Source organism: Oncorhynchus gorbuscha, unplaced genomic scaffold, assembly GCF_021184085.1.
Source record: "Oncorhynchus gorbuscha isolate QuinsamMale2020 ecotype Even-year unplaced genomic scaffold, OgorEven_v1.0 Un_scaffold_1567, whole genome shotgun sequence".
NCBI lineage: Eukaryota > Metazoa > Chordata > Actinopteri > Salmoniformes > Salmonidae > Oncorhynchus > Oncorhynchus gorbuscha.
This window is the reverse complement of record NW_025746306.1, coordinates 72,879-98,132: the sequence shown is the minus strand read 5'-3', so window position 1 is coordinate 98,132 and position 25,254 is coordinate 72,879. Positions and strand designations below refer to the sequence as shown.

The window sequence follows — 25,254 nt, the reverse complement described above, 5'->3', positions numbered from 1 at the left end:
CATCAGAAGGAAGTAATTGATTTCTTAGGTAAGGTATGATGTCACCACTCAAGGGTGGGACCAGGGGAACTCCAGAAACTCCTCCCACCCTGAAGACAGGATATTTCTGGTGATAAACATCAATATTCCTCCAGAGCATCAGATTAACAGCCTTTCTCTCTCTCCGTCCCAGCATCACCTCTTCTCTCTCTCAGCCTGACAATCATCATTATCACCATCTTGTCCACCGCCAGGTAAAAACTCTGTCTTACTTGTCACTGAATAATCTGTCCATCTCTTCCCTCTGTAAATGCACTGTATAGGCTAGTTTCAGATCAAACAATATATTATATTAAAACATTCATGGCATGATTAGAAATAACATATATTTGATGTAAATATGAATGTTAAAGAAAGTTAAAAACAGCTTTTAGCACCGTGGAGAAGTTGTCTGACAAGTTAGCAGCGACTCAGTGGAGAAATGGTAAAATGGTGAGAGAGAGAGATGAGGACAGGAGAGCAGAGTGGAGAGTGGAGAGTAGAGAGTGAGAGCGAGTGTGAGTGAGAGCGAGTGTGAGTGAGAGAGAGTGAAAGTGAGCGAGTGAGAGAGAGAGAGAGTGAGAGAGGGAGAGAGAGAGAGAGAGTGAGAGGTCTGATATCAGTAGAAGACCTCTAGTAAACTAAAAACAGTCCTCAACTTAATAATATACTTGATGTTTGACAGTCTAACAGATATACAGTATGACAGTCTAACAGATATACAGTATGACAGTCTAACAGATATACAGTATGACAGTCTAACAGATATACAGTATGACAGTCTAACAGATATACAGTATGACAGTCTAACAGATATACAGTATGACAGTCTAACAGATATACAGTATGACAGTCTAACAGATATACAGTATGACAGTCTAACAGATATTCTGTAATAATTCCTAAATGTTTTCTCATAATAAGTGTAGTTTTCTGTGTTCCATCTAGAGGGAGCTGTGATCTTTATGTTCACTGATACATAACATGAAGTATTGAGATAAATCTGGCCTGCTTCGTATCCAGGAAGTCTGTCAGACTAGGCCTGCTGAGATAGGATCAGTTAACATGAAGAATGTCTGTCTGTCTGTCTGTCTGTCTGTCTGTCTGTCTGTCTGTCTGTCTGTCTGTCTGTCTGTCTGTCTGTCTGTCTGTCTGTCTGTCTGTCTGTCTGTCTGTCTGTCTGTCTGTCTGTCTGTCTGTCTGTCTGTCTGTCTGTCTGTCTGTCTGTCTGTCTGTCTGTCTGTCTGTCTGTCTGTCTGTCTGTCTGTCTGTCTGTCTGTCTGTCTGTCTGTCTGTCTGTCTGTCTGTCTGTCTGTCTGTCTGTCTGTCTGTCTGTCTGTCTGTCTGTCTGTCTGTCTGTCTCTCTAATGCCCCCCTACTGTCTGTCTGTCTGTCTGTCTGTCTGTCTGTCTGTCTGTCTGTCTGTCTGTCTGTCTGTCTGTCTGTCTGTCTGTCTGTCTGTCTGTCTGTCTGTCTGTCTGTCTGTCTGTCTGTCTGTCTGTCTGTCTGTCTGTCTGTCTGTCTGTCTGTCTGTCTGTCTGTCTGTCTGTCTGTCTGTCTGTCTGTCTGTCTGTCTGTCTGTCTGTCTGTCTGTCTGTCTAGGATGTGTCATCTCTCCAGTCAACAAAACATTTATCCTTCATGATGGCCAGGCTCGGTGATATCATCAGCTCTCCAAATATATCTTCAGGTTTATTATCCAAAACACATTTATACCAGAAACACATTTATACTGTCCTTCCATTCCACAGGATATAGAAAAGAGCAAATATTAGGTTTAAGAGTATAGCTAGAGGAAGGCTTAGCTAGTCTCAGCCCTGGGTTGGAGGAGCGTGTTGACAGACAGACAAGCCAACCACTCCAGCTAGGCTGCATCCTAAATGACCCCCTCCTCCCTATATACTGTAGTGCACTACTTTTGACCAGGTTCCCCATAGGAGAGAGGGAGCCAAGGGGGGCTCAGTCTACAACCTTGGGGTTAAACATTAGACCTAAGGCTCGAATAAAAGCCGACTGAATAACGTCTATTTTCATCATTCAGCCGTCTCTCACTCTTTCTTCCTTTTCCAGTTGTCTCTCTCATGGTGACATGATATTAGGATCTTCTCTGTTGTTTTACAGCTGTAGCTAAACCACTGCGCCATGGCAACCTTGGATGGTTTTCCCGCCAGTTTCTATGGGGAGCCGGGGGTGTTGGGTATGTTGGCCAATGGGATCAGTGCGTTCCTGGTTCTACTGCAGAACTTCAACACAGCAAGAACCGGAGTATCTGCCGAGGGGGTGGAGAACATTCTGGCAGGTACGCTAATCAATCCATCATCACGATCGCTTTCATAATGACTAACCCTACTCTTTTCCCTGTTCACAATGACTAACCCTACTCTTTTCCCTGTTCACAATGACTAACCCTACTCTTTTCCCTGTTCACAATGACTAACCCTACTCTTTTCCCTGTTCACAATGACTAACCCTACTCTTTTCCCTGTTCACAATGACTAACCCTACTCTTTCCCTGTTCACAATGACTAACCCTACTCTTTCCCTGTTCACAATGACTAAGCCTACTCTTTTCCCTGTTCACAATGACTAACCCTACTCTTTTCCCTGTTCACAATGACTAACCCTACTCTTTTCCTTGTTCACAATGACTAACCCTACTCTTTTCCCTGTTCACAATGACTAACCCTACTCGTTTCTGTTATGCAGGTGAATGAGGACCCAAAAGCGACTTGGCGAAAACAGAGTTTTTAATCCAGTAAAGTTACTTTACAAACAAAAGGCATAATACTACTCGTAATGACGAGAACAGACTGGAGACTTGATCAAGAACTGCAGGTTGCCTCGGGAAGGCACTTGAACGTAGCAGACTCAGACACCTGCTCACCACGCAGCATCTGAGGGAAACACGACACGACAGGGCAATACATAGACACAGCACGGTGAATAATAGACAAGGATCCGACAGGACAGGAACGGAAAACAAGGGAAGAAATAGGGACTCTAATCAGGGGAAAAGATAAGGAACAGGTGTGGGAAGACTAAATGATTGATTAGGGGAATAGGAACAGCTGGGAGCAGGAACGGAACGATAGAGAGAAGAGAGAGCGAGAGAGTGAGAGAGGGAGGGGGAGAGAGAGGGATAGAAAGAGGGAAAGAACCTAATAAGACCAGCAGAGGGAAACGAATAGAAGGGGAAGCACAGGGACAAGACATGATAATCAATGACAAAACATGACAGTTTCCCTGTTCACAATGACTAACCCTACTCGTTTCCCTGTTCACAATGACTAACCCTACTCGTTTCCCTGTTCACAATGACAAACCCTACTCTTTTCCCTGTTCACAATGACAAACCCTACTCTTTTCCCTGTTCTTAATGTGCTGTGTTTCAGGTGTTGTCCAACATCATCGTGTTGTGTTTCAGGTGTTGTTCAACATCATCGTGTTGTGTTTCAGGTTTGTTAACATCATTGTGTTGTGTTTCAGGTGTTCATCTCATCCTGATAGGTGGAGTGTGTCAGCTGATTGCCGGCCTCCTGTCGTTCCGTAAATACGACCACCTGAGTGGCACCGCCTTCATTGGCTATGCAGCTCTCTGGGGCAGCTATGGTGCCACACGCATCTTCCTGGGTGCATCCCAATCAATCACAACTAACCTGACCATGTCACATGACCTGATGAGTAACGCGACCCCGCTCACCGCCCTCACGACCAACCTATCTCTGTCGGCTGAACTCTGGAACAGCACCTCGCAGAGCCCTGATTGGCTGTCTCTCCTGCTCATCCCCCAGTCTGCCATCGCGGGATTGGTCCCCTACATCCTTCTATCCTTCCTATTGGCCTTCTGCTCTGCCACGGTAAACGTCATCATGCCCTTCGTGTTCGGTGCCATCACGCTTACCCTGCTGTTTGAGGCTGTGGCGGTGGGCGTGTCCTCGGCCTGGCCACTGGTCGTCTCTGGCATTCTAGAACTCCTCATCCTCCTTTTCGCCGTGTACGGCAGCGCCGCCCTGTTGGTGAAAGGTCTGGCGCAGCGCTATGTCCTCAAGGGGTTCGGCACGCCCCTGTTCAACGTGCTCCTGCTGGGGACCAACAGCCCTGCGGCCAGCGCCCAGAGCCTGGGACAGGAGAAGAAGAAGAACACCAAGTACGCTGAACCCCAGGCGCTCTTCTTCTTCTGTGACATGGTGTCTCCCTTCATCATGTTGTTCTACAGCTTTGGATACGTCACGTCCTTCTCCCTGGGTGCTGTGTGGGTCTCCATCATCTCTGCTGCTCAACTCCTCTCTAGCTACTACGCTCACCTGCGGCAAGATGGCTACCTGGTCACCAAGGCCGGCCTGCATGCCACCTACTGGCTTACCAAGGCGTGGGAGGAGTTTGTGTTGTCGGCTGTGATCGTGTCGGAGCCGGAGGGAGAGGTGGCTACTGGGAGACAGGCGATGGTTGGTGATTGGTTCTTCGTGGCGGTGGCACTCCTCCTCCTAGTTGTCAGTCTGAGTAATGACACCCTGGAGGTTACCCATAATGCTCTGTTCCTGCTGCTGTCCATCTCCACAGTCCCCCAGATCCCCCTCCAGGGGTACTATGTGTTCTTCGGGGTGTCCTGTTCCCTGTTTGCCTCCGCTTCGCTCTACGGGACATTTTGCCGCCTGATCAACTCCATCGCTGAGAAGAGTCTGATCCCGGTGGGTCCTCAGCCCATCTCCTCCGACCGTCTCCACTCCTTCCTGTCCTGCTTTCGCTCCCCGGGGAAACTCCAGGGGGCGCTGCCTTCATCATCATCAGCATCCTCCCCGACCAATCAGATCCCTGACGCTCTGTTCTACCTGACCAATGGCGTGGCCTCTCTCTCGGCGCTCCACGCGGCCTCATCCAGTCAGAGCGTGTCCTTCCTGCGACTGAGTGTTCCCTGGGTTCTGGTATCTGGAGCGGTGGTACAGGGGTTCGTCAGCAGGCTGCAGGTCAGAGGAGGACAGAGGTTTGGCTCCGTCATCCCATCCTTCTACCTGTCTGTCTGGGCCACCTGGACATGGTATCGCTTCGCAGGTATGTGGATGACTTCAAGCTAACACTAACCAATCCTAACTGGAGTTAACTTTTTGCATAAATAGGAAAAGCCCCATAAAGATTCAGACTACAGCCACCCAAGCCATAGAATGTTCTCTCTGCTACCGCGCGGCAAGCAGTGCCAATGTACCAAGTCTGCAACCAATAGGACCCTGAAACGCTTCTACCTCTTCTACCCTGTATATATAGCCATGTTATTATCTGGTACCCTGTATATATATGCATGTTATTACCTGATACCCTGTATATACAGCCATGTTATTACCTGATACCCTGTATATATATCCATGTTATTACCTGATACCCCATATATATAGCCATGTTATTATCTGATACCCTGTATATATAGCCATGTTATTATCTGAAACCCTGTATATATAGCCATGATATTATCTGATACCCCGTATATACAGCCATGTTATTATCTGATACCCTGTATATACAGCCATGTTATTACCTGATACCCTGTATATATATCCATGTTATTACCTGATACCCCATATATATAGCCATGTTATTATCTGATACCCTGTATATATAGCCATGTTATTATCTGAAACCCTGTATATATAGCCATGTTATTATCTGATACCCTGTATATATAGCCATGTTATTATCTGATACCCCGTATATATAGCCATGATATTATCTGATACCCTGTATATATATCCATGTTATTACCTGATACCCTGTATATATAGCCATGATATTATCTGATACCCAGTATATATAGCCATGTTATTACCTGATACCCTGTGTATATAGCCATGTTATTACCTGATACCCTGTATATATAGCCATGTTATTATCTGATACCCTGTATATATAGCCATGTTATTACCTGATACCCTGTGTATATAGCCATGTTATTACCTGATACCCTGTATATATAGCCATGTTATTATCTGATACCCTGTATATATAGCCATGTTATTACCTGATACCCTGTATATATAGCCATGTTATTATCTGATACCCTGTATATATAGCCATGTTATTATCTGATACCCTGTATATATATCCATGTTATTGATGTGGTTGTTGATGTTGTTGATGTTGATGTGCTTGTTGTTGTTGATGTTGTTGTTCATGTTGTTGATGTTGTTGTTGATGTGGTTGTTGATGTTGATGTGCTTGTTGTTGTTGATGTTGTTGTTCATGTTGTTGTTGTTGTTGTTGATGTTGTTGTTGTTGATGTTGTTAATTTTGTTGTTGATGTTGATGTGCTTGTTGTTAATGTTGTTGTTGATGTTGATGTGCTTGTTGTTGATGTTGTTGTTGATGTGGTTGTTCATGTTGTTGTTGATGTGGTTGTTGTTGTTGTTGCTGTTGTTGTTGTTGCTGTTGTTGTTGTTGATGTTGTTGTTCATGTTATTGATGTGGTTGTTGATGTTGTTGATGTTGATGTGCTTGTTGTTAATGTTGTTGTTCATGTTGTTGATGTTGTTGTTGATGTGGTTGATGATGTGGTTGTTGATGTTATTGCTGTTGTTGCTGTTGTTGTTGTTGCTGTCTCCATGCTCTGTTGCCTGTTTCAGTAAAACATCTCTGTGTTCTTTTCTCAGGCCCCTTGCTGCAGATCTCTCCAGTAGGATCCTATGGGTTTACAGCTGGAGCCATCGCTTTCCTGGTCATCAACGCTTTCCTCATGATCATCGGTCAGTCTTTACATGAAATCACCTATATTTACATTTACATTTACATTTAAGTCATTTAGCAGACGCTCTTATCCAGAGCGACTTACAAATTGGTGCAATCACCTTATGACATCCAGTGGGACAGTCACTTAACAATAGTGCATCTAAAACTTAGGGGGGGTGGGGTGAGAGGGATTACTTAACCTATCCTAGGTATTCCTTAAAGAGGTGGGGTTTCAGGTGTCTCCGGAAGGTGGTGATTGACTCCGCTGTCCTGGCGTCGTGAGGGAGTTTGTTCCACCATTGGGGGGCCAGGGCAGCGAACAGTTTTGACTGGGCTGAGCGGGAGCTGTACTTCCTCAGTGGTAGGGAGGCGAGCAGGCCAGAGGTGGATGAACGCAGTGCCCTTGTTTGGGTGTAGGGCCTGATCAGAGCCTGGAGGTACTGAGGTGCCGTTCCCCTCACAGCTCCGTAGGCAAGCACCATGGTCTTGTAGCGGATGCGAGCTTCAACTGGAAGCCAGTGGAGAGAACGGAGGAGCGGGGTGACGTGAGAGAACTTGGGAAGGTTGAACACCAGACGGGCTGCGGCGTTCTGGATGAGTTGAAGGGGTTTAATGGCACAGGCAGGGAGCCCAGCCAACAGCGAGTTGCAGTAATCCAGACGGGAGATGACAAGTGCCTGGATTAGGACCTGCGCCGCTTCCTGTGTGAGGCAGGGTCGTACTCTGCGGATGTTGTAGAGCATGAACCTACAGGAACGGGCCACCGCCTTGATGTTAGTTGAGAACGACAGGGTGTTGTCCAGGATCACGCCAAGGTTCTTGGCACTCTGGGAGGAGGACACAATGGAGTTGTCAACCGTGATGGCGAGATCATGGAACGGGCAGTCCTTCCCCGGGAGGAAGAGCAGCTCCGTCTTGCCGAGGTTCAGCTTGAGGTGGTGATCCGTCATCCACACTGATATGTCTGCCAGACATGCAGAGATGCGATTCGCCACCTGGTCATCAGAAGGGGGAAAGGAGAAGATTAATTGTGTGTCGTCTGCATAGCAATGATAAGAGAGACCATGTGAGGTTATGACAGAGCCAAGTGACTTGGTGTATAGCGAGAATAGGAGAGGGCCAAGAACAGAGCCCTGGGGGACACCAGTGGTGAGAGCGCGTGGTGAGGAGACAGATTCTCGCCACGCCACCTGGTAGGAGCGACCTGTCAGGTAGGACGCAATCCAAGCGTGGGCCGCGCCGGAGATGCCCAACTCGGAGAGGGTGGAGAGGAGGATCTGATGGTTCACAGTATCGAAGGCAGCCGATAGATCTAGAAGGATGAGAGCAGAGGAGAGAGAGTTAGCTTTAGCAGTGCGGAGCGCCTCCGTGATACAGAGGAGAGCAGTCTCAGTTGAATGACTAGTCTTGAAACCTGACTGATTTGGATCAAGAAGGTCATTCAGAGAGAGATAGCGGGAGAGCTGGCCAAGGACGGCACGTTCAAGAGTTTTGGAGAGAAAAGAAAGAAGGGATACTGGTCTGTAATTGTTGACATCGGAGGGATCGAGTGTAGGTTTTTTCAGAAGGGGTGCAACTCTCGCTCTCTTGAAGACGGAAGGGACGTAGCCAACGGTCAGGGATGAGTTGATGAGCGAGGTGAGGTAAGGGAGAAGGTCTCCGGAAATGGTCTGGAGAAGAGAGGAGGGGATAGGGTCAAGCGGGCAGGTTGTTGGGCGGCCGGCCGTCACAAGACGCGAGATTTCATCTGGAGAGAGAGGGGAGAAAGAGGTCAGAGCACAGGGTAGGGCAGTGTGAGCAGAACCAGCGGTGTCGTTTGACTTAGCAAACGAGGATCGGATGTCGTCGACCTTCTTTTCAAAATGGTTGACGAAGTCATCTGCAGAGAGGGAGGAGGGGGGAGGGGGCGGAGGATTCAGGAGGGAGGAGAAGGTGGCAAAGAGCTTCCTAGGGTTGGAGGCAGAAGCTTGGAATTTAGCGTGGTAGAAAGTGGCTTTAGCAGCAGAGACAGAGGAGGAAAATGTAGAGAGGAGGGAGTGAAAGGATGCCAGGTCCGCAGGGAGGCGAGTTTTCCTCCATTTCCGCTCGGCTGCCCGGAGCCCTGTTCTGTAAGCTCGCAATGAGTCATCGAGCCACGGAGCGGGAGGGGAGGACCGAGCCGGCCTGGAGGATAGGGGACATAGAGAGTCAAGGGATGCAGAGAGGGAGGAGAGGAGGGTTGAGGAGGCAGAATCAGGAGATAGGTGGGAGAAGGTTTGAGCGGAGGGAAGAGATGATAGGATGGAAGAGGAGAGAGTAGCGGGGGAGAGAGAGCGAAGGGACGGCGCGATACCATCCGAGTAGGGGCAGTGTGGGAGGTGTTGGATGAGAGCGAGAGGGAAAAGGATACAAGGCAGTGGTCGGAGACTTGGAGGGGAGTTGCAATGAGGTTAGTGGAAGAACAGCATCTAGTAAAGATGAGGTCGAGCGTATTGCCTGCCTTGTGAGTAGGGGGGGAAGGTGAGAGGGTGAGGTCAAAAGAGGAGAGGAGTGGAAAGAAGGAGGCAGAGAGGAAAGAGTCAAAGGTAGACGTGGGGAGGTTAAAGTCGCCCAGAACTGTGAGAGGTGAGCCGTCCTCAGGAAAGGAGCTTATCAAGGCATCAAGCTCATTGATGAACTCTCCGAGGGAACCTGGAGGGCGATAAATGATAAGGATGTTAAGCTTGAAAGGGCTAGTAACTGTGACAGCATGGAATTCAAAGGAGGCGATAGACAGATGGGTAAGGGGAGAAAGAGAGAATGACCACTTGGGAGAGATGAGGATCCCGGTGCCACCACCCCGCTGACCAGACGCTCTCGGGGTGTGCGAGAACACGTGGGCGGACGAAGAGAGAGCAGTAGGAGTAGCAGTGTTGTCTGTGGTGATCCATGTTTCCGTCAGGGCCAAGAAGTCGAGGGACTGGAGGGAGGCATGGGCTGAGATGAACTCTGCCTTGTTGACCGCAGATTGGCAGTTCCAGAGGCTACCGGAGACCTGGAACTCCACGTGGGTCGTGCGCGCTGGGACCACCAGAGTAGGGTGGCCGCGGCCACGCGGTGAGGAGCGTTTGTATGGTCTGTGCAGAGAGGAGAGAACAGGGATAAACCGACACATAGTTGACAGGCTACAGAAGAGGCTACGCTAATGCAAAGGAGATTGGAATGACAAGTGGACTACACGTCTCGAATGTTCAGAAAGTTAAGCTACGTAGCAAGAATCTTATTGACTAAAATGATTAAAATGATACAGTACTGCTGAAGTAGGTCAGCTGGCAGTGGGTGCGTTGTTGACACTACACTAATCAAGTCGTTCCGTTGAGTGTAATAGTTTCTGCAGTGTTGCTATTCGGGGGCTAGCAGGCTAGCTAGCAGTGTTGTTTACGTTACGTTGCGTTAAAAGAACGACAATAGATGGCTAGCGAACCTAGAAAATCGCTCTAGACTACACAATTATCTTTGATACAAAGACGGCTATGTAGCTAGCTAAGTAGCTAGCTACGATCAAACAAATCAAACCGTTGTACTGTAATGAAAATGAAGTGAAAATGTGATACAACCTGTGAATGCGACCGGGTAGTTGAGTTCTATACAGAAGACGTTGGCTAGCGTTGGCTAGCTGTTGGCTAGCTAGCAGAGTCACCTACGTTAAGGACGACAAATAGCTGGCTAGCTAACCTCGGTAAATTAAGATAATCACTCTAAGACTACACACTCTAAACCTAAACAACACAACTATATCTACCTCTTCTCCTGCTGCAACACAGAGGGAGAGAAGAACGGAGTGGGTTTTCCCTAATGGCATTCTATTCCCTACACAGCCCCATGGGTCCTGGTCTAAAGTAGTGCACTATATAGAGAATAGGGCCCTGGTCTAAAGTAGTGCACTATATAGAGAATAGGGCCCTGATCTAAAGTAGTGCACTATATAGAGAATAGGGCCCTGGTCTATAGTAGTGCACTATATAGAGAATAGGGCCCTGGTCTAAAGTAGTGCCCACTCCATGGTAACCTGGTCCTAACCCTCTCCATGGTAACCTGGTCCTAACCCTCTCCATGGTAACCTGGTCCTAAACATCTCCATGGTAACCTGGTCCTAACCCTCTCCATGGTAACCTGGTCCTAAACCTCTCCATGGGTTTTCCCTAATGGCATTCTATTCCCTACACAGCCCCATGGGTCCTGGTCTAAAGTAGTGCACTATATAGAGAATAGGGCCCTGGTCTAAAGTAGTGCACTATATAGAGAATAGGGCCCTGATCTAAAGTAGTGCACTATATAGAGAATAGGGCCCTGGTCTAAAGTAGTGCACTATATAGAGAATAGGGCCCTGGTCTAAAGTAGTGCACTATATAGAGAATAGGGCCCTGGTCTAAAGTAGTGCACTATATAGAGAATAGGGCCCTGGTCTAAAGTAGTGCACTATATAGAGAATAGGGCCCTGGTCTAAAGTAGTGCACTATATAGAGAATAGGGCCCTGGTCTAAAGTAGTGCACTATATAGAGAATAGGGCCCTGGTCTAAAGTAGTGCACTATATAGAGAATAGGGCCCTGGTCTAAAGTAGTGCACTATATAGAGAATAGGGCCCTGGTCTAAAGTAGTGCACTATATAGAGAATAGGGCCCTGATCTAAAGTAGTGCACTATATAGAGAATAGGGCCCTGGTCTAAAGTAGTGCACTATATAGAGAATAGGGCCCTGGTCTAAAGTAGTGCACTATATAGAGAATAGGGCCCTGATCTAAAGTAGTGCACTATATAGAGAATAGGGCACTGGTGCATAGTAGTGCACTATATAGAGAATAGGGCCCTGGTCTAAATTAGTGCACTATATAGAGAATAGGGCACTGGTCTATAGTAGTGCACTATATAGAGAATAGGGCACTGGTCTATAGTAGTGCACTATATAGAGAATAGGGCCCTGGTCTAAAGTACTGCACTATATAGAGAATAGGGCACTGGTCTATAGTAGTGCACTATATAGAGAATAGGGCCCTGGTCAAAAGTAGTGCACTATATAGGAAATAGGGCACTGGTCTATAGTAGTGCACTATATAGGGAATAGGGCCCTGGTCAAAAGTAGTGCACTATATAGGGAATAGGGCACTGGTCTATAGTAGTGCACTATACAGAGAATAGGGCCCTGGTCTATAGTAGTGCACTATATAGAGAATAGGGCCCTGGTCTAAAGTAGTGCCCACTCCATGGTAACCTGGTCCTAACCCTCTCCATGGTAACCTGGTCCTAAACCTCTCCATGGTAACCTGGTCCTAACCCTCTCCATGGTAACCTGGTCCTAACCCTCTCCATGGTAACCTGGTCCTAAACCTCTCCATGGTAACCTGGTCCTAAACCTCTCCATGGTAATCTGGTCCTAAACCTCTCCATGGTAACCTGGTCCTAACCCTCTCCATGTCCCTTCCAACTGCGTATGGTAACCTGGTCCTAAACCTCTCCATGGTAACCTGGTCCTAACCCTCTCCATGGTAACCTGGTCCTAACCCTCTCCATGGTAACCTGGTCCTAACCCTCTCCATGTCCCTTCCAGCTGCATATGGTAACCTGGTCCTAACCCTCTCCATGGTAACCTGGTCCTAACCCTCTCCATGTCCCTTCCAGCTGTGTATGGTAACCTGGTCCTAAACCTCTCCATGGTAACCTGGTCCTAACCCTCTCCATGGTAACCTGGTCCTAACCCTCTCCATGGTAACCTGGTCCTAACCCTCTCCATGGTAACCTGGTCCTAACCCTCTCCATGGTAACCTGGTTCTAAACCTCTCCATGGTAACCCGGTCCTAACCCTCTTCATGGTAACCTGGTCCTAACCCTCTCCATGGTAACCTGGTCCTAAACCTCTCCATGGTAACCTGGTCCTAACCCTCTCCATGGTAACATGGTCCTAAACCTCTCCATGGTAACCTGGTCCTAACCCTCTCCATGATAACCTGGTCCTAACCCTCTCCATGGTAACCTGGTCCTAACCCTCTCCATGGTAACCTGGTCCTAACCCTCTCCATGGTAACCTGGTCCTAAACCTCTCCATGGTAACCTGGTCCTAAACCTCTCCATGGTAACCTGGTCCTAAACCTCTCCATGGTAACCTGGTCCTAACCCTCTCCATGTCCCTTCCAACTGCGTATGGTAACCTGGTCCTAAACCTCTCCATGGTAACCTGGTCCTAACCCTCTCCATGGTAACCTGGTCCTAACCCTCTCCATGGTAACCTGGTCCTAACCCTCTCCATGTCCCTTCCAGCTGCATATGGTAACCTGGTCCTAACCCTCTCCATGGTAACCTGGTCCTAACCCTCTCCATGTCCCTTCCAGCTGTGTATGGTAACCTGGTCCTAAACCTCTCCATGGTAACCTGGTCCTAACCCTCTCCATGGTAACCTGGTCCTAACCCTCTCCATGGTAACCTGGTCCTAACCCTCTCCATGGTAACCTGGTCCTAAACCTCTCCATGGTAACCTGGTCCTAAACCTCTCCATGGTAACCTGGTCCTAACCCTCTCCATGGTAACCTGGTCCTAACCCTCTCCATGGTAACCTGGTCCTAACCCTCTCCATGGTAACCTGGTCCTAAACCTCTCCATGGTAACCTGGTCCTAAACCTCTCCATGGTAACCTGGTCCTAACCCTCTCCATGGTAACCTGGTCCTAACCCTCCCCATGGTAACCTGGTCCTAACCCTCTCCATGGTAACCTGGTCCTAACCCTCTCCATGGTAACCTGGTCCTAACCCTCTCCATGGTAACCTGGTACTAACCCTCTCCATGTCCCTTCCAGCTGCGTATGATAACTTGGTCCTAACCCTCTCCATGGTAACCTGGTCCTAACCCTCTCCATGGTAACCTGGTCCTAACCCTCTCCATGTCCCTTCCAGCTGCGTATGATAACCTGGTCCTAACCCTCTCCATGGTAACCTGGTCCTAACCCTCTCCATGGTAACCTGGTCCTAACTCTCTCCATGGTAACCTGGTCCTAACCCTCTCCATGGTAACCTGGTCCTAACCCTCTCCATGGTAACCTGGTCCTAACCCTCTCCATGTCCCCTCCAGCTGCGTATGGTAACCTGGTCCTCTTGTCTCTGACCGTGGTCATGGAGGCGGTTCTGGTGTGTTTCCTCCTGTCCACTCTGCAACAGCTCCCCTACCAGCTGGAGAGTAAGTGACCTGCTTTTCACCTCCCTACACTGACAGGACTCACATTCTACATAAACGGCTCAGGAGGCTCCTGAGGGGAGAACGGCTCATAATAATGGCCGGAACGGAGCAAATGGAATGGCATCAATCACCTTGAAACTATGTGTTTGATGTATTTGCTACCATTCCACTGATTCTGTTCCAGTCAATAGAACAAGCCTAATGACAAGCCCTCATTTCTCCCCAATGACGGTTCCACCAACCTATTGTGATATACAGTAAGGCTGAAACCCAAAAGCAACACTTGGCCATCTGCCCTTTATGGAGTGATCGGAGTGGTTGAAGTGTTGGGTTTGTGATTCAGACAGTGTTATGTGGTATCCATCAATACGTTTGCTGCTCAAACAGTAACTGTAAAATGTACACATTATTTTGCAATCTAGATGTCAGCTGTGTTACTGTTCTAACACATTTCTGGCGTTGTTCTTGTAGTTGCCATGCTAGCTGTGTTCTCTGTCATCTGTCTATATGGAACCCTGGCATCACTGGTCAACTGTACCTTCCGTCAGAGTGTGATGCCCATGGGGCCTCCACTGGTTAAGGTGAGAACAAGGCACTATTCCATTCTGTTGCTTTCCACTGGATGAGCTGACAAGTAGAATGCAGTGGGTTCATGTGTTTCATTACATTTTATTCTACTTTTCTCCAATCCAGTTCATTCCTTTTCTATCGTGTTCCATATCGTGTGTCTCTCTCCCTGTGTTGTTGTGTCTCAGGATGTGAATCAGCAGCAGAAGTCCTCCCCTGCTCTGCCTTGTCCCGTAGCAGACTCCAGACTGACCAGCGGTCTTCTGAAGATCTCCAGACTGCTGGACGACGGGGGGGTCTGTGGAATCCCCACCGATACGGTCTACGCCCTGGCCGCATCCTGCAAGAACCCTCAGGCCATCGAGAACATCTACAACATTAAGGACCGTCCAGCAGAGAAGCCCATCTGTATCTGTATCTCCAGTGTGGAGCAGCTGGTGGCAGCCAAGCCCCCATTCAGCTCTCTACTCTGGGAATTCATGAGGAACGTCTACCCTGGAGGGATCAGCTGCATCGTCAGCAAGGGAGACTGGCTACTCACACTGGGTAAGGAGTGTGGAGGGGAGGAGAGGGGAGGAGGAGGGTGGCTTCAACTGCATTGGGATTTTAAATAGTTTTAAAAAACTTTATTTAACTAAGCAAGTCAGTTAAGAACAAATTCTTATTTCAATGATGGCCTAGGAACAGTGGGTTAACTGCCTGTTCAGGTGCAGAATGACAGATTGGTACCTTGTCAGCTCAGGGGTTTGAACTTGCAACCTTCTGGTTACTAGTCCAACGCTCTAAACACTAGGCTACCCTGCCGGGCTACATTGGATTAGAGTTAGGGATTCTCTCAGAAATGGTTTCTTTATTCTATATTGTGAGCGATCATTCGATTGATGTTCTAATTGTTTACCTATGTTGTCCAGGTGTGGGTCCGGCCTACGACCGCGTGGGGACCAATGATAGCATCATGATCCGAGTCCCTGACCACACCGTCACAGGACACCTGTGTGACATCACCGGACCACTTGCCATCACCTCAGCCAATCCCAGTGGAGAACCCGACAGTACGCACCACGACATGGTCATCAGGTAAAGTCCTATCATAACACTCACCTGTACCCACCAGTACCCACCTCTACCCACCTGTACTCGCCTGTTCTCACCTCGACCCACCTGTACTCACCTGTTCTCACCTCTACCCACCTGTACTCGCCTGTTCTCCCCTCTACCCACCTGTACTCACCTGTTCTCACCTCTACCCACCTGTACTCACCTGTTCTCACCTCTACCCACCTGTACTCACCTGTTCTCACCTCTACCCACCTGTACTCACCTGTTCTCACCTCTACCCACCTGTACTCACCTGTTGTCACCTCTACCCACCTGTACTCACCTGTTCTCACACTCTACCCACCTGTACTCACCTGTTCTCACCTCTACCCACCTGTACTCACCTGTTCTCACCTCTACCCACCTGTACTCACCTGTTCTCACCTCTACCCACCTGTACTCACCTCTACCCACCTGTACTCACCTGTTCTCACCTCTACCCACCTGTACTCACCTCTACCCACCTGTACTCACCTCTACCCACCTGTACTCACCTCTACCCACCTGTACTCACCTGTTCTCACCTCTACCCACCTGTACTCACCTCTACCCATCTGTACTCACCTCTACCCACCTGTACTCACCTGTTCTCACCTCTACCCACCTGTACTCACTTCTACCCACCTGTACTCACCTCTACCAACCTGTACTCATCTCTACCCACCTGTACTCACCTGTACCCACCTGTACTCACCTGTTCTCACCTCTACCCACCTGTACTCACCTGTTCTCACGTCTACCCACCTGTACTCACCTCTACCCACCTGTACTCACCTCTACCCACCTGTACTCACCTCTACCCACCTGTACTCACCTCTACCCACCTGTACTCACCTGTTCTCACCTCTACCCACCTGTACTCACCTATTCTCACCTCTACCCACCTGTACTCGCCTGTTCTCACCTCTACCCACCTGTACTCACCTGTTCTCACCTCTACCCACCTGTACTCGCCTGTTCTCACCTCTACCCACCTGTACTCGCCTGTTCTCACCTCTACCCACCTGTACTCACCTGTTCTCACCTCTCCCCACCTGTTCTCACCTCTACCCACCTGTACTCGCCTGTTCCCACCTCTACCCACCTGTACTCGCCTGTTCTCACCTCTACCCACCTGTACTCGCCTGTTCTCACCTCTACCCACCTGTACTCGCCTGTTCTCACTTCTACCCACCTGTACTCGCCTGTTCTCACCTCTACCCACCTGTACTCACCTGTTCTCACCTCTACCCACCTGTACTCGCCTGTTCTCACCTCTACCCACCTGTACTCACCTGTTCTCTCCTCTACCCACCTGTACTCGCCTGTTCTCACCTCTACCCACCTGTACTCGCCTGTTCTCACCTCTACCCACCTGTACTCACCTGTTCTCACCTCTACCCAGCTGTACTCACCTCTACCCACCTGTACTCGCCTGTTCTCACCTCTACCCACCTGTACTCGCCTGTTCTCCCCTCTACCCACCTGTTCTCACCTCTACCCACCTGTACTCACCTGTTCATACCTCTACCCACCTCTACCCACCTGTACTCACCTGTTCTCACCTCTACCCACCTTTACTCGCCTGTTCTCACCTCTACCCACCTGTACTCGCCTGTTCTCACCTCTACCCACCTGTACTCGCCTGTTCTCACCTCTACCCACCTGTACTCGCCTGATCTCACCTCTACCCACCTGTACTCACCTGTACCCACCTGTACTCACCTGTTCTCACCTCTACCCACCTGTACTCACCTGTACCCACCTGTACTCGCCTGTTCTCACCTCTACCCACCTGTACTCGCCTGTTCTCACCTCTATCCACCTGTACTCACCTGTTCTCACCTCTACCCACCTGTACTCACCTGTTCTCACCTCTACCCACCTGTACTCGCCTGTTCTCACCTCTCACCACCTGTACTCGCCTGTTCTCACCTCTATCCACCTGTACTCGCCTGTTCTCACCTCTACCCACCTGTTCTCACCTCTACCCACCTGTACTCGCCTGTTCTCACCTCTACCCACCTGTACTCGCCTGTTCTCACCTCTACCCACCTGTACTCGCCTGTTCTCACCTCTACCCACATGTACTCGCCTGTTCTCACCTCTACCCCCCTGTACTCGCCTGTTCTCACCTCTACCCACCTGTACTCGCCTGTTCTCACCTCTACCCAGCTGTACTCACCTCTACCCACCTGTACTCGCCTGTTCTCACCTCTACCCACCTGTACTCGCCTGTTCTCACCTCTACCCACCTGTTTTCACCTCTACCCACCTGTACTCGCCTGTTCTCACCTCTACCCACCTCTACCTACCTGTACTCACCTGTTCTCACCTCTACCCACCTGTACTCGCCTGTTCTCACCTCTCACCACCTGTACTCGCCTGTTCTCACCTCTACCCACCTTTACTCGCCTTTACTCACCTCTACCCACCTGTACTCGCCTGTTCTCACCTCTACCCACCTGTACTCGCCTGTTCTCACCTCTACCCACCTGTACTCGCCTGTTCTCACCTCTACCCACCTGTACTCGCCTGTTCTCACCTCTACCCACCTGTACTCGCCTGTTCTCACCTCTACCCACCTGTACTCACCTGTTCTCACCTCTACCCACCTGTACTCGCCTGTTCTCACCTCTACCCACCTGTTCTCACCTCTACCCACCTGTACTCGCCTGTTCTCACCTCTACCCAACTCTACACACCTGTACTCACCTGTTCTCACCTCTACCCACCTGTACTCGCCTGTTCTCACCTCTCACCACCTGTACTCGCCTGTTCTCACCTCTACCCACCTTTACTCGCCTGTTCTCACCTCTACCCACCTGTACTCGCCTGTTCTCACCTCTATCCACCTGTACTCACCTGTTCTCACCTCTACCCACCTGTACTCACCTGTTCTCACCTCTACCCACCTGTACTCGCCTGTTCTCACCTCTCACCACCTGTACTCGCCTGTTCTCACCTCTACCCACCTGTACTCGCCTGTTCTCACCTCTATCTACCTGTACTCGCCTGTTCTCACCTCTACCTACCTGTACTCGCCTGTTCTCACCTCTATCCACCTGTACTCGCCTGTTCTCACCTCTACCCACCTGTACTCGCCTGTTCTCACCTCTACCTACCTGTACTCGCCTGTTCTCACCTCTACCCACCTGTACTCGCCTGTTCTCACCTCTACCCACCTGTACTCACCTGTTCTCACCTCTACCCACCTGTACTCACCTGTTCTCACCTCTACCCACCTGTACTCACCTGTTCTCACCTCTACCCACCTGTACTCGCCTGTTCTCACCTCTACCTACCTGTACTCGCCTGTTCTCACCTCTACCCACCTGTACTCACCTGTTCTCACCTCTACCCACCTGTACTCACCTGTTCTCACCTCTACCCACCTGTACTCACCTGTTCTCACCTCTACCCACCTGTACTCGCCTGTTCTCACCTCTACCCACCTGTACTCACCTGTTCTCACCTCTACCCACCTGTACCCACCTGTACCCACCTGTACTCACCTATACCCACCTGTACTCACCTGTACTCACCTGTACTCACCTATACCCACCTGTACCCACCTGTACTCACCTGTACTCACCTGTACCCTGTACTCACCTATACTTAAGCACTTAAGCCTGTTGGTATGCTATGCTGCCTTCATCAGATAGTTTGAACAGCTATGCTGTCTTCATCAGATAGTTTGAACAGCTATGCTGTCTTCATCAGATAGTTTGAACAGCTATGCTGTCTTCATCAGATAGTTTGAACAGCTATGCTGTCTTCATCAGATAGTTTGAACAGCTATGCTGTCTTCATCAGATAGTTTGAACAGCTATGCTGTCTTCATCAGATAGTTTGAACAGCTATGCTGTCTTCATCAGATAGTTTGAACAGCTATGCTGTCTTCATCAGATAGTTTGAACAGCTATGCTGTCTTCATCAGATAGTTTGAACAGCTATGCTGTCTTCATCAGATAGTTTGAACAGCTATGCTGTCTTCATCAGATAGTTTGAACAGCTATGCTGTCTTCATCAGATAGTTTGAACAGCTATGCTGTCTTCATCAGATAGTTTGAACAGCTATGCTGTCTTCATCAGATAGTTTGAACAGCTATGCTGTCTTCATCAGATAGTTTGAACAGCTATGCTGTCTTCATCAGATAGTTTGAACAGCTATGCTGTCTTCATCAGATAGTTTGAACAGCTATGCTGTCTTCATCAGATAGTTTGAACAGCTATGCTGTCTTCATCAGATAGTTTGAACAGCTATGCTGTCTTCATCAGATAGTTTGAACAGCTATGCTCCCTTCATCAGATAGTTTGAACAGCTATGCTGCCTTCATCAGATAGTTTGAACAGCTATGCTGCCTTCATCAGATAGTTTGAACAGCTATGCTCCCTTCATGCTGATCGTGATACTGAAAGTGATGTCAGTATAGAAGTATTTTTCTATCTTGGATTGCTGGTTGTATTGTAAACTGGTCTGATATTTCCTGTCAGACTGGTTTCATATCAGTCAGCCTGCTGTGTAAATATCCAGTTCTACTAATATATCTGTGTTAATCAGTCCTCTGCCTTGTGTCCTGCTGGCTGTAGGGTCATGATGATTAGATTCCAGTGATGGTAGGTGCCGTTTAAGAATAGTGAGGACGATTATTTTTCTAAGAGCATGGCCTTAAATCTATTACAGCATATTGAATGACTGGAATTCATTATTCCATTCACCCAGTTCAATGTAACAGTGACAGGTTTAGGTTACTGTCATTCACCCAGTTCAATGTAACAGTGACAGGTTTAGGTTACTGTCATTCACCCAGTTCAATGTAACAGTGACAGGTTTAGGTTACTGTCATTCACCCAGTTCAATGTAACAGTGACAGGTTTAGGTTACTGTCATTCACCCAGTTCAATGTAACAGTGATCGGTTTACTACATGATACTCTAATTTTCCCTCTACCCATCATGAGGTTGCTACAACCTAGCCTACGAATGAACGTTTACAACAGTGACACATTCTGTGACACATTCAATACCGCCTTTCACTTTTTCTTTAAATTTTTTAAAAAAAATCACCTTTATTTAACCAGGTGGGGGTTATTTCCCTAGAGGAGGATATGAGAGAGACAGATTGAGGCTGCATTTCGGGTTTTGCCAGGTAGGCAAGTTGAGAACAAGTTCTCATTTACAATTGCGACCTGGCCAAGATAAAGCAAAGCAGTTCGACAGATACAACAACACAGAGTTACACATGGAGTAAAACAAACATACAGTCAATAATACAGTATAAACAAGTCTATATACAATGTGAGCAAATGAGGTGTGAAGGGAGGTAAAGGCAACAAAAGGCCATGGTGGCAAAGTAAATACAATATAGCAAGTAAAACACTGGAATGGTAGATTTGCAGTGGAAGAATGTGCAAAGTAGAATTAAAAATAATGGGGCGCAAAGGAGCAAAATAAATAAATACATTAAATACAGTAGGGAAAGAGGTAGTTGTTTGGGCTAAATTATAAGTGGGCTATGTACAGGTGCAGTAATCTGTGAGCTGCTCTGACAGTTGGTGCTTAAAGCTAGTGAGGGAGATAAGTATTTCCAGTTTCAGAGATTTTTGTAGTTCGTTCCAGGTCGTGTAATCAAGGTGACAGACAGTGACACATTCAATACCGCCTTTCACAATCTTGCCTGCATCTAGCTGATCTCGGGTGGAATCTTTCGTACAAACAAAATCAAATCAAATCAAATGTTATTTGTCACTTGCGCCAAATACACAGGTGTAGTAGACCTTACAGTGAAATGCTTACTTACAAGCCCTTAACTAACAATGTTAAAGAACAAGTGTTAAGTACAAAAAATAATTAATAAAAAATAAAAGTAACCAATAATCAAAATAACAATGTGGAGGCTATATACAGGGTATTACGGTACTGAGTCAATGTGGAGGCTATATACAGGGTATTACGGTACTGAGTCAATGTGGAGACTATATACAGGGTATTACGGTACAGAGTTAATGTGGAGACTATATACAGGGTATTACGGTACTGAGTCAATGTGGAGACTATACAGGGTATTACGGTACTGAGTCAATGTGGAGGCTATATACAGGGTATTACGGTACTGAGTCAATGTGGAGACTATATACAGGGTATTACGGTACTGAGTCAATGTGGAGGCTATATACAGGGTATTACGGTACTGAGTCAATGTGGAGGCTATATACAGGGTATTACAGTACTGAGTCAATGTGGAGTCTATATACAGGGTATTACGGTACTGAGTCAATGTGGAGGCTATATACAGGGTATTACGGTACTGAGTCAATGTGGAGGCTATATACAGGGTATTACAGTACTGAGTCAATGTGGAGGCTATATACAGGGTATTACGGTAGAGAGTCAATGTGGAGGCTATATACAGGGGGTACCGGTACAGAGTCAATGTGGAGGCTATATACAGGGTATTATGGTAGAGAGTCAATGTGGAGGCTATATACAGGGTATTACAGTACAGAGTCAATGTGGAGGCTATATACAGGGTATTACAGTACTGAGTCAATGTGGAGGCTATATACAGGGTATTACGGTAGAGAGTCAATGTGGAGGCTATATACAGGGTATTACAGTACAGAGTCAATGTGGAGGCTATATACAGGGTATTACAGTACTGAGTCAATGTGGAGGCTATATACAGGGTATTACGGTAGAGAGTCAATGTGGAGGCTATATACAGGGGGTACCGGTACAGAGTCAATGTGGAGGCCATGTACAGGGTATTACAGTACTGAGTCAATGCGGAGGCTATATACAGGGGGTACCGGTACAGAGTCAATGTGGAGGCTATATACAGGGTATTACGGTAGAGAGTCAATGTGGAGACTATATACAGGGGGTACCGGTACAGAGTCAATGTGGAGGCTATATACAGGGTATTACGGTACTGAGTCAATGTGGAGGCTATATACAGGGTATTACGATACAGAGTCAACGTGGAGGCTATATACAGGGTATTACGGTACTGAGTCAATGTGGAGGCTATATACAGGGTATTACAGTACAGAGTCAAGGTGGAGGCTATATACAGGGTATTATGGTACTGAGTCAATGTGGAGGCTATATACAGGGTATTACGGTACTGAGTCAATGTGGAGGCTATATACAGGGGGTACCGGTACAGAGTCAATGTGGGGGCTATATACAGGGTATTACGGTACTGAGTCAATGTGGAGGCTATATACAGGGTATTACAGTACAGAGTCAAGGTGGAGGCTATATACAGGGTATTACGGTACTGAGTCAATGTGGAGGCTATATACAGGGTATTACGGTACAGAGTCAATGTGGAGACTATATACAGGGTATTACGGTACTGAGTCAACGTGGAGGCTATATACAGGGTATTACGGTACTGAGTCAATGTGGAGGCTATATACAGGGGGTACCGGTACAGAGTCAAGGTGGAGGCTATATACAGGAGGTACCGGTACAAAGTCAATGTGGAGGCTATATACAGGGGGTACTGGTAAAGAGTCAATGTGGAGACTATATACAGGGGGTACCGGTACAGAGTCAATGTGGAGGCTATATACAGGGGGTACCAGTACAGAGTCAATATACAAGGTGTAAACCTAACCTGAACCTGAACCTACTCTGACACTGTCTGTCTCTATGTGTATCCTAGTCGACTGGGCCAATCTAAACCTAACCTAAACCTGAACCTATTCTGTCTGTCTCTATGTGTATCCTAGTCGGCTGGGCCATAAGATCCAGGGGGTTCTGTGTGACGGGGATTCCAACGAGATCGTAGCCTCAACGGTGGTGAACTGCCTCAAGATAGATGAAGGTATGATGTTACAGAACAGACGCACACTACAATAACTAATTACTAACCTCTTAGGTTGTGTTGTCCTGTCTTGGGATGGAACATTCTGGAAACATTCCCTAAATTCCCAGGCTTTCCAGAAATACAGGTTGAAAGATTCCTGGATTTGAAAGAATCCTCTGACCAGGATTTCTGGAAAACCTGGGAAAGTTACCGGGACATTGCAACCCACCCTATGATTCATTGTGTGTCAGTGATCACTCAGTCAATATTGTGTTTCCTCCTCCTCCAGGCACGATTAGTATCGTGAGGGAAGGCTGCGTCCCGGCGGTGAAGGTCCGACAGATCTTTGAGATGGTGAAGACCAGTATGTTGTGAGGAGGACCTTTCCCTCCGTCCCTCTATCCTCTCTTCCATCCAGCTCCCCTCCCCCATTCTCTCCCTCCATCCTCTGTTGACCAATGACGACACTCAGATCAGATTCTGGACCCACCCACCTCAGGCCACCATCCAATGTGTCTCTCAAACATGTTGAGGAACATTTGTTCCATATTTATTCTGTATGTTGTCGATGTAATCATATATAAATATGTGCATTTTAGATTCGATTTTCGGATTATAAGTATGTTTTGTTTTGTTCTGTATGATTTGATTATGTAAAATGAAGTTTAACAGAAATTATACTCTTATGATGTACAACTCTAAATGAGGGATTAATGAAGGATGATCAAATCAAATCAAATCAAATTTATTTATATAGCCCTTCGTACATCAGCTGATATCTCAAAGTGCTGTACAGAAACCCAGCCTAAAACCCCAAACAGCAAACAATGCAGGTGTAAAAGCACGGTGGCTAGGAAAAACTCCCTAGAAAGGCCAAAACCTAGGAAGAAACCTAGAGAGGAACCGGGCTATGTGGGGTGGCCAGTCCTCTTCTGGCTGTGCCGGGTAGAGATTATAACAGAACATGACCAAGATGTTCAAATGTTCATAAATGACCAGCATGGTCAAATAATAATAAGGCAGAACAGTTGAAACTGGAGCAGCAGCACAGTCAGGTGGACTGGGGACAGCAAGGAGCCATCATGTCAGGTAGTCCTGGGGCACGGTCCTAGGGCTCAGGTCCTCCGAGAGAGAGAAAGAAAGAGAGAATTAGAGAGAGCATATGTGGGGTGGCCAGTCCTCTTCTGGCTGTGCCGGGTGGAGATTATAACAGAACGTGGCCAAGATGTTCAAATGTTCATAAATGACCAGCATGGTTGAATAATAGTAAGGCAGAACAGTTGAAACTGGAGCAGGAGCATGGCCAGGTGGACTGGGGACAGCAAGGAGTCCTCATGTCAGGTAGTCCTGGGACATGGTCCTAGGGCCCAGGCCAGTTGAAACTGGAGCAGCAGCATGGCCAGGTGGACTGGGGACAGCAAGGAGTCATCATGTCAGGTAGTCCTGGGGCATGGTTCTAGGGCTCAGGTCCTCCGAGAGAGAGAAAGAAAGAGAGAAGGAGAGAATTAGAGAACGCACACTTAGATTTACACAGGACACCGAATAGGACAGGAGAAGTACTCCAGATAAACAAACTGACCCTAGCCCCCCGACACATAAACTACTGCAGCATAAATACTGGAGGCTGAGACAGGAGGGGTCAGGAGACACTGTGGCCCCATCCGAGGACACCCCCGGACAGGGCCAAACAGGAAGGATATAACCCCACCCACTTTGCCAAAGCACAGCCCCCACACCACTAGAGGGAAATCTTCAACCACCAACTTACCATCCTGAGACAAGGCCGAGTATAGCCCACAAAGATCTCCGACACGGTACAACCCAAGGGGGGAACCCAGACAGGCCGACCACAACAGTGAATCAACCCCCCAGGTGACGCATC

At 48.0% G+C, this 25,254-nt stretch overlaps 1 protein-coding gene across 1 annotated transcript; it reads left to right on the top strand.

The window, feature by feature from the left end:
• The first annotated feature begins 127 nt into the window (after positions 1–127).
• On the top strand, positions 128–24,199 carry LOC124023253. Its single transcript, XM_046337787.1, has 10 exons — positions 128–233; positions 2,140–2,317; positions 3,505–5,067; positions 6,654–6,746; positions 13,805–13,909; positions 14,381–14,490; positions 14,665–15,022; positions 15,388–15,553; positions 23,296–23,390; positions 23,662–24,199. Exons 2-10 carry the CDS (start codon positions 2,161–2,163, stop codon positions 23,745–23,747), a joined length of 2,733 nt encoding a protein of 910 aa, XP_046193743.1. The 5' UTR covers positions 128–233; positions 2,140–2,160; the 3' UTR covers positions 23,748–24,199.
• The last annotated feature ends 1,055 nt before the right edge of the window (positions 24,200–25,254 follow it).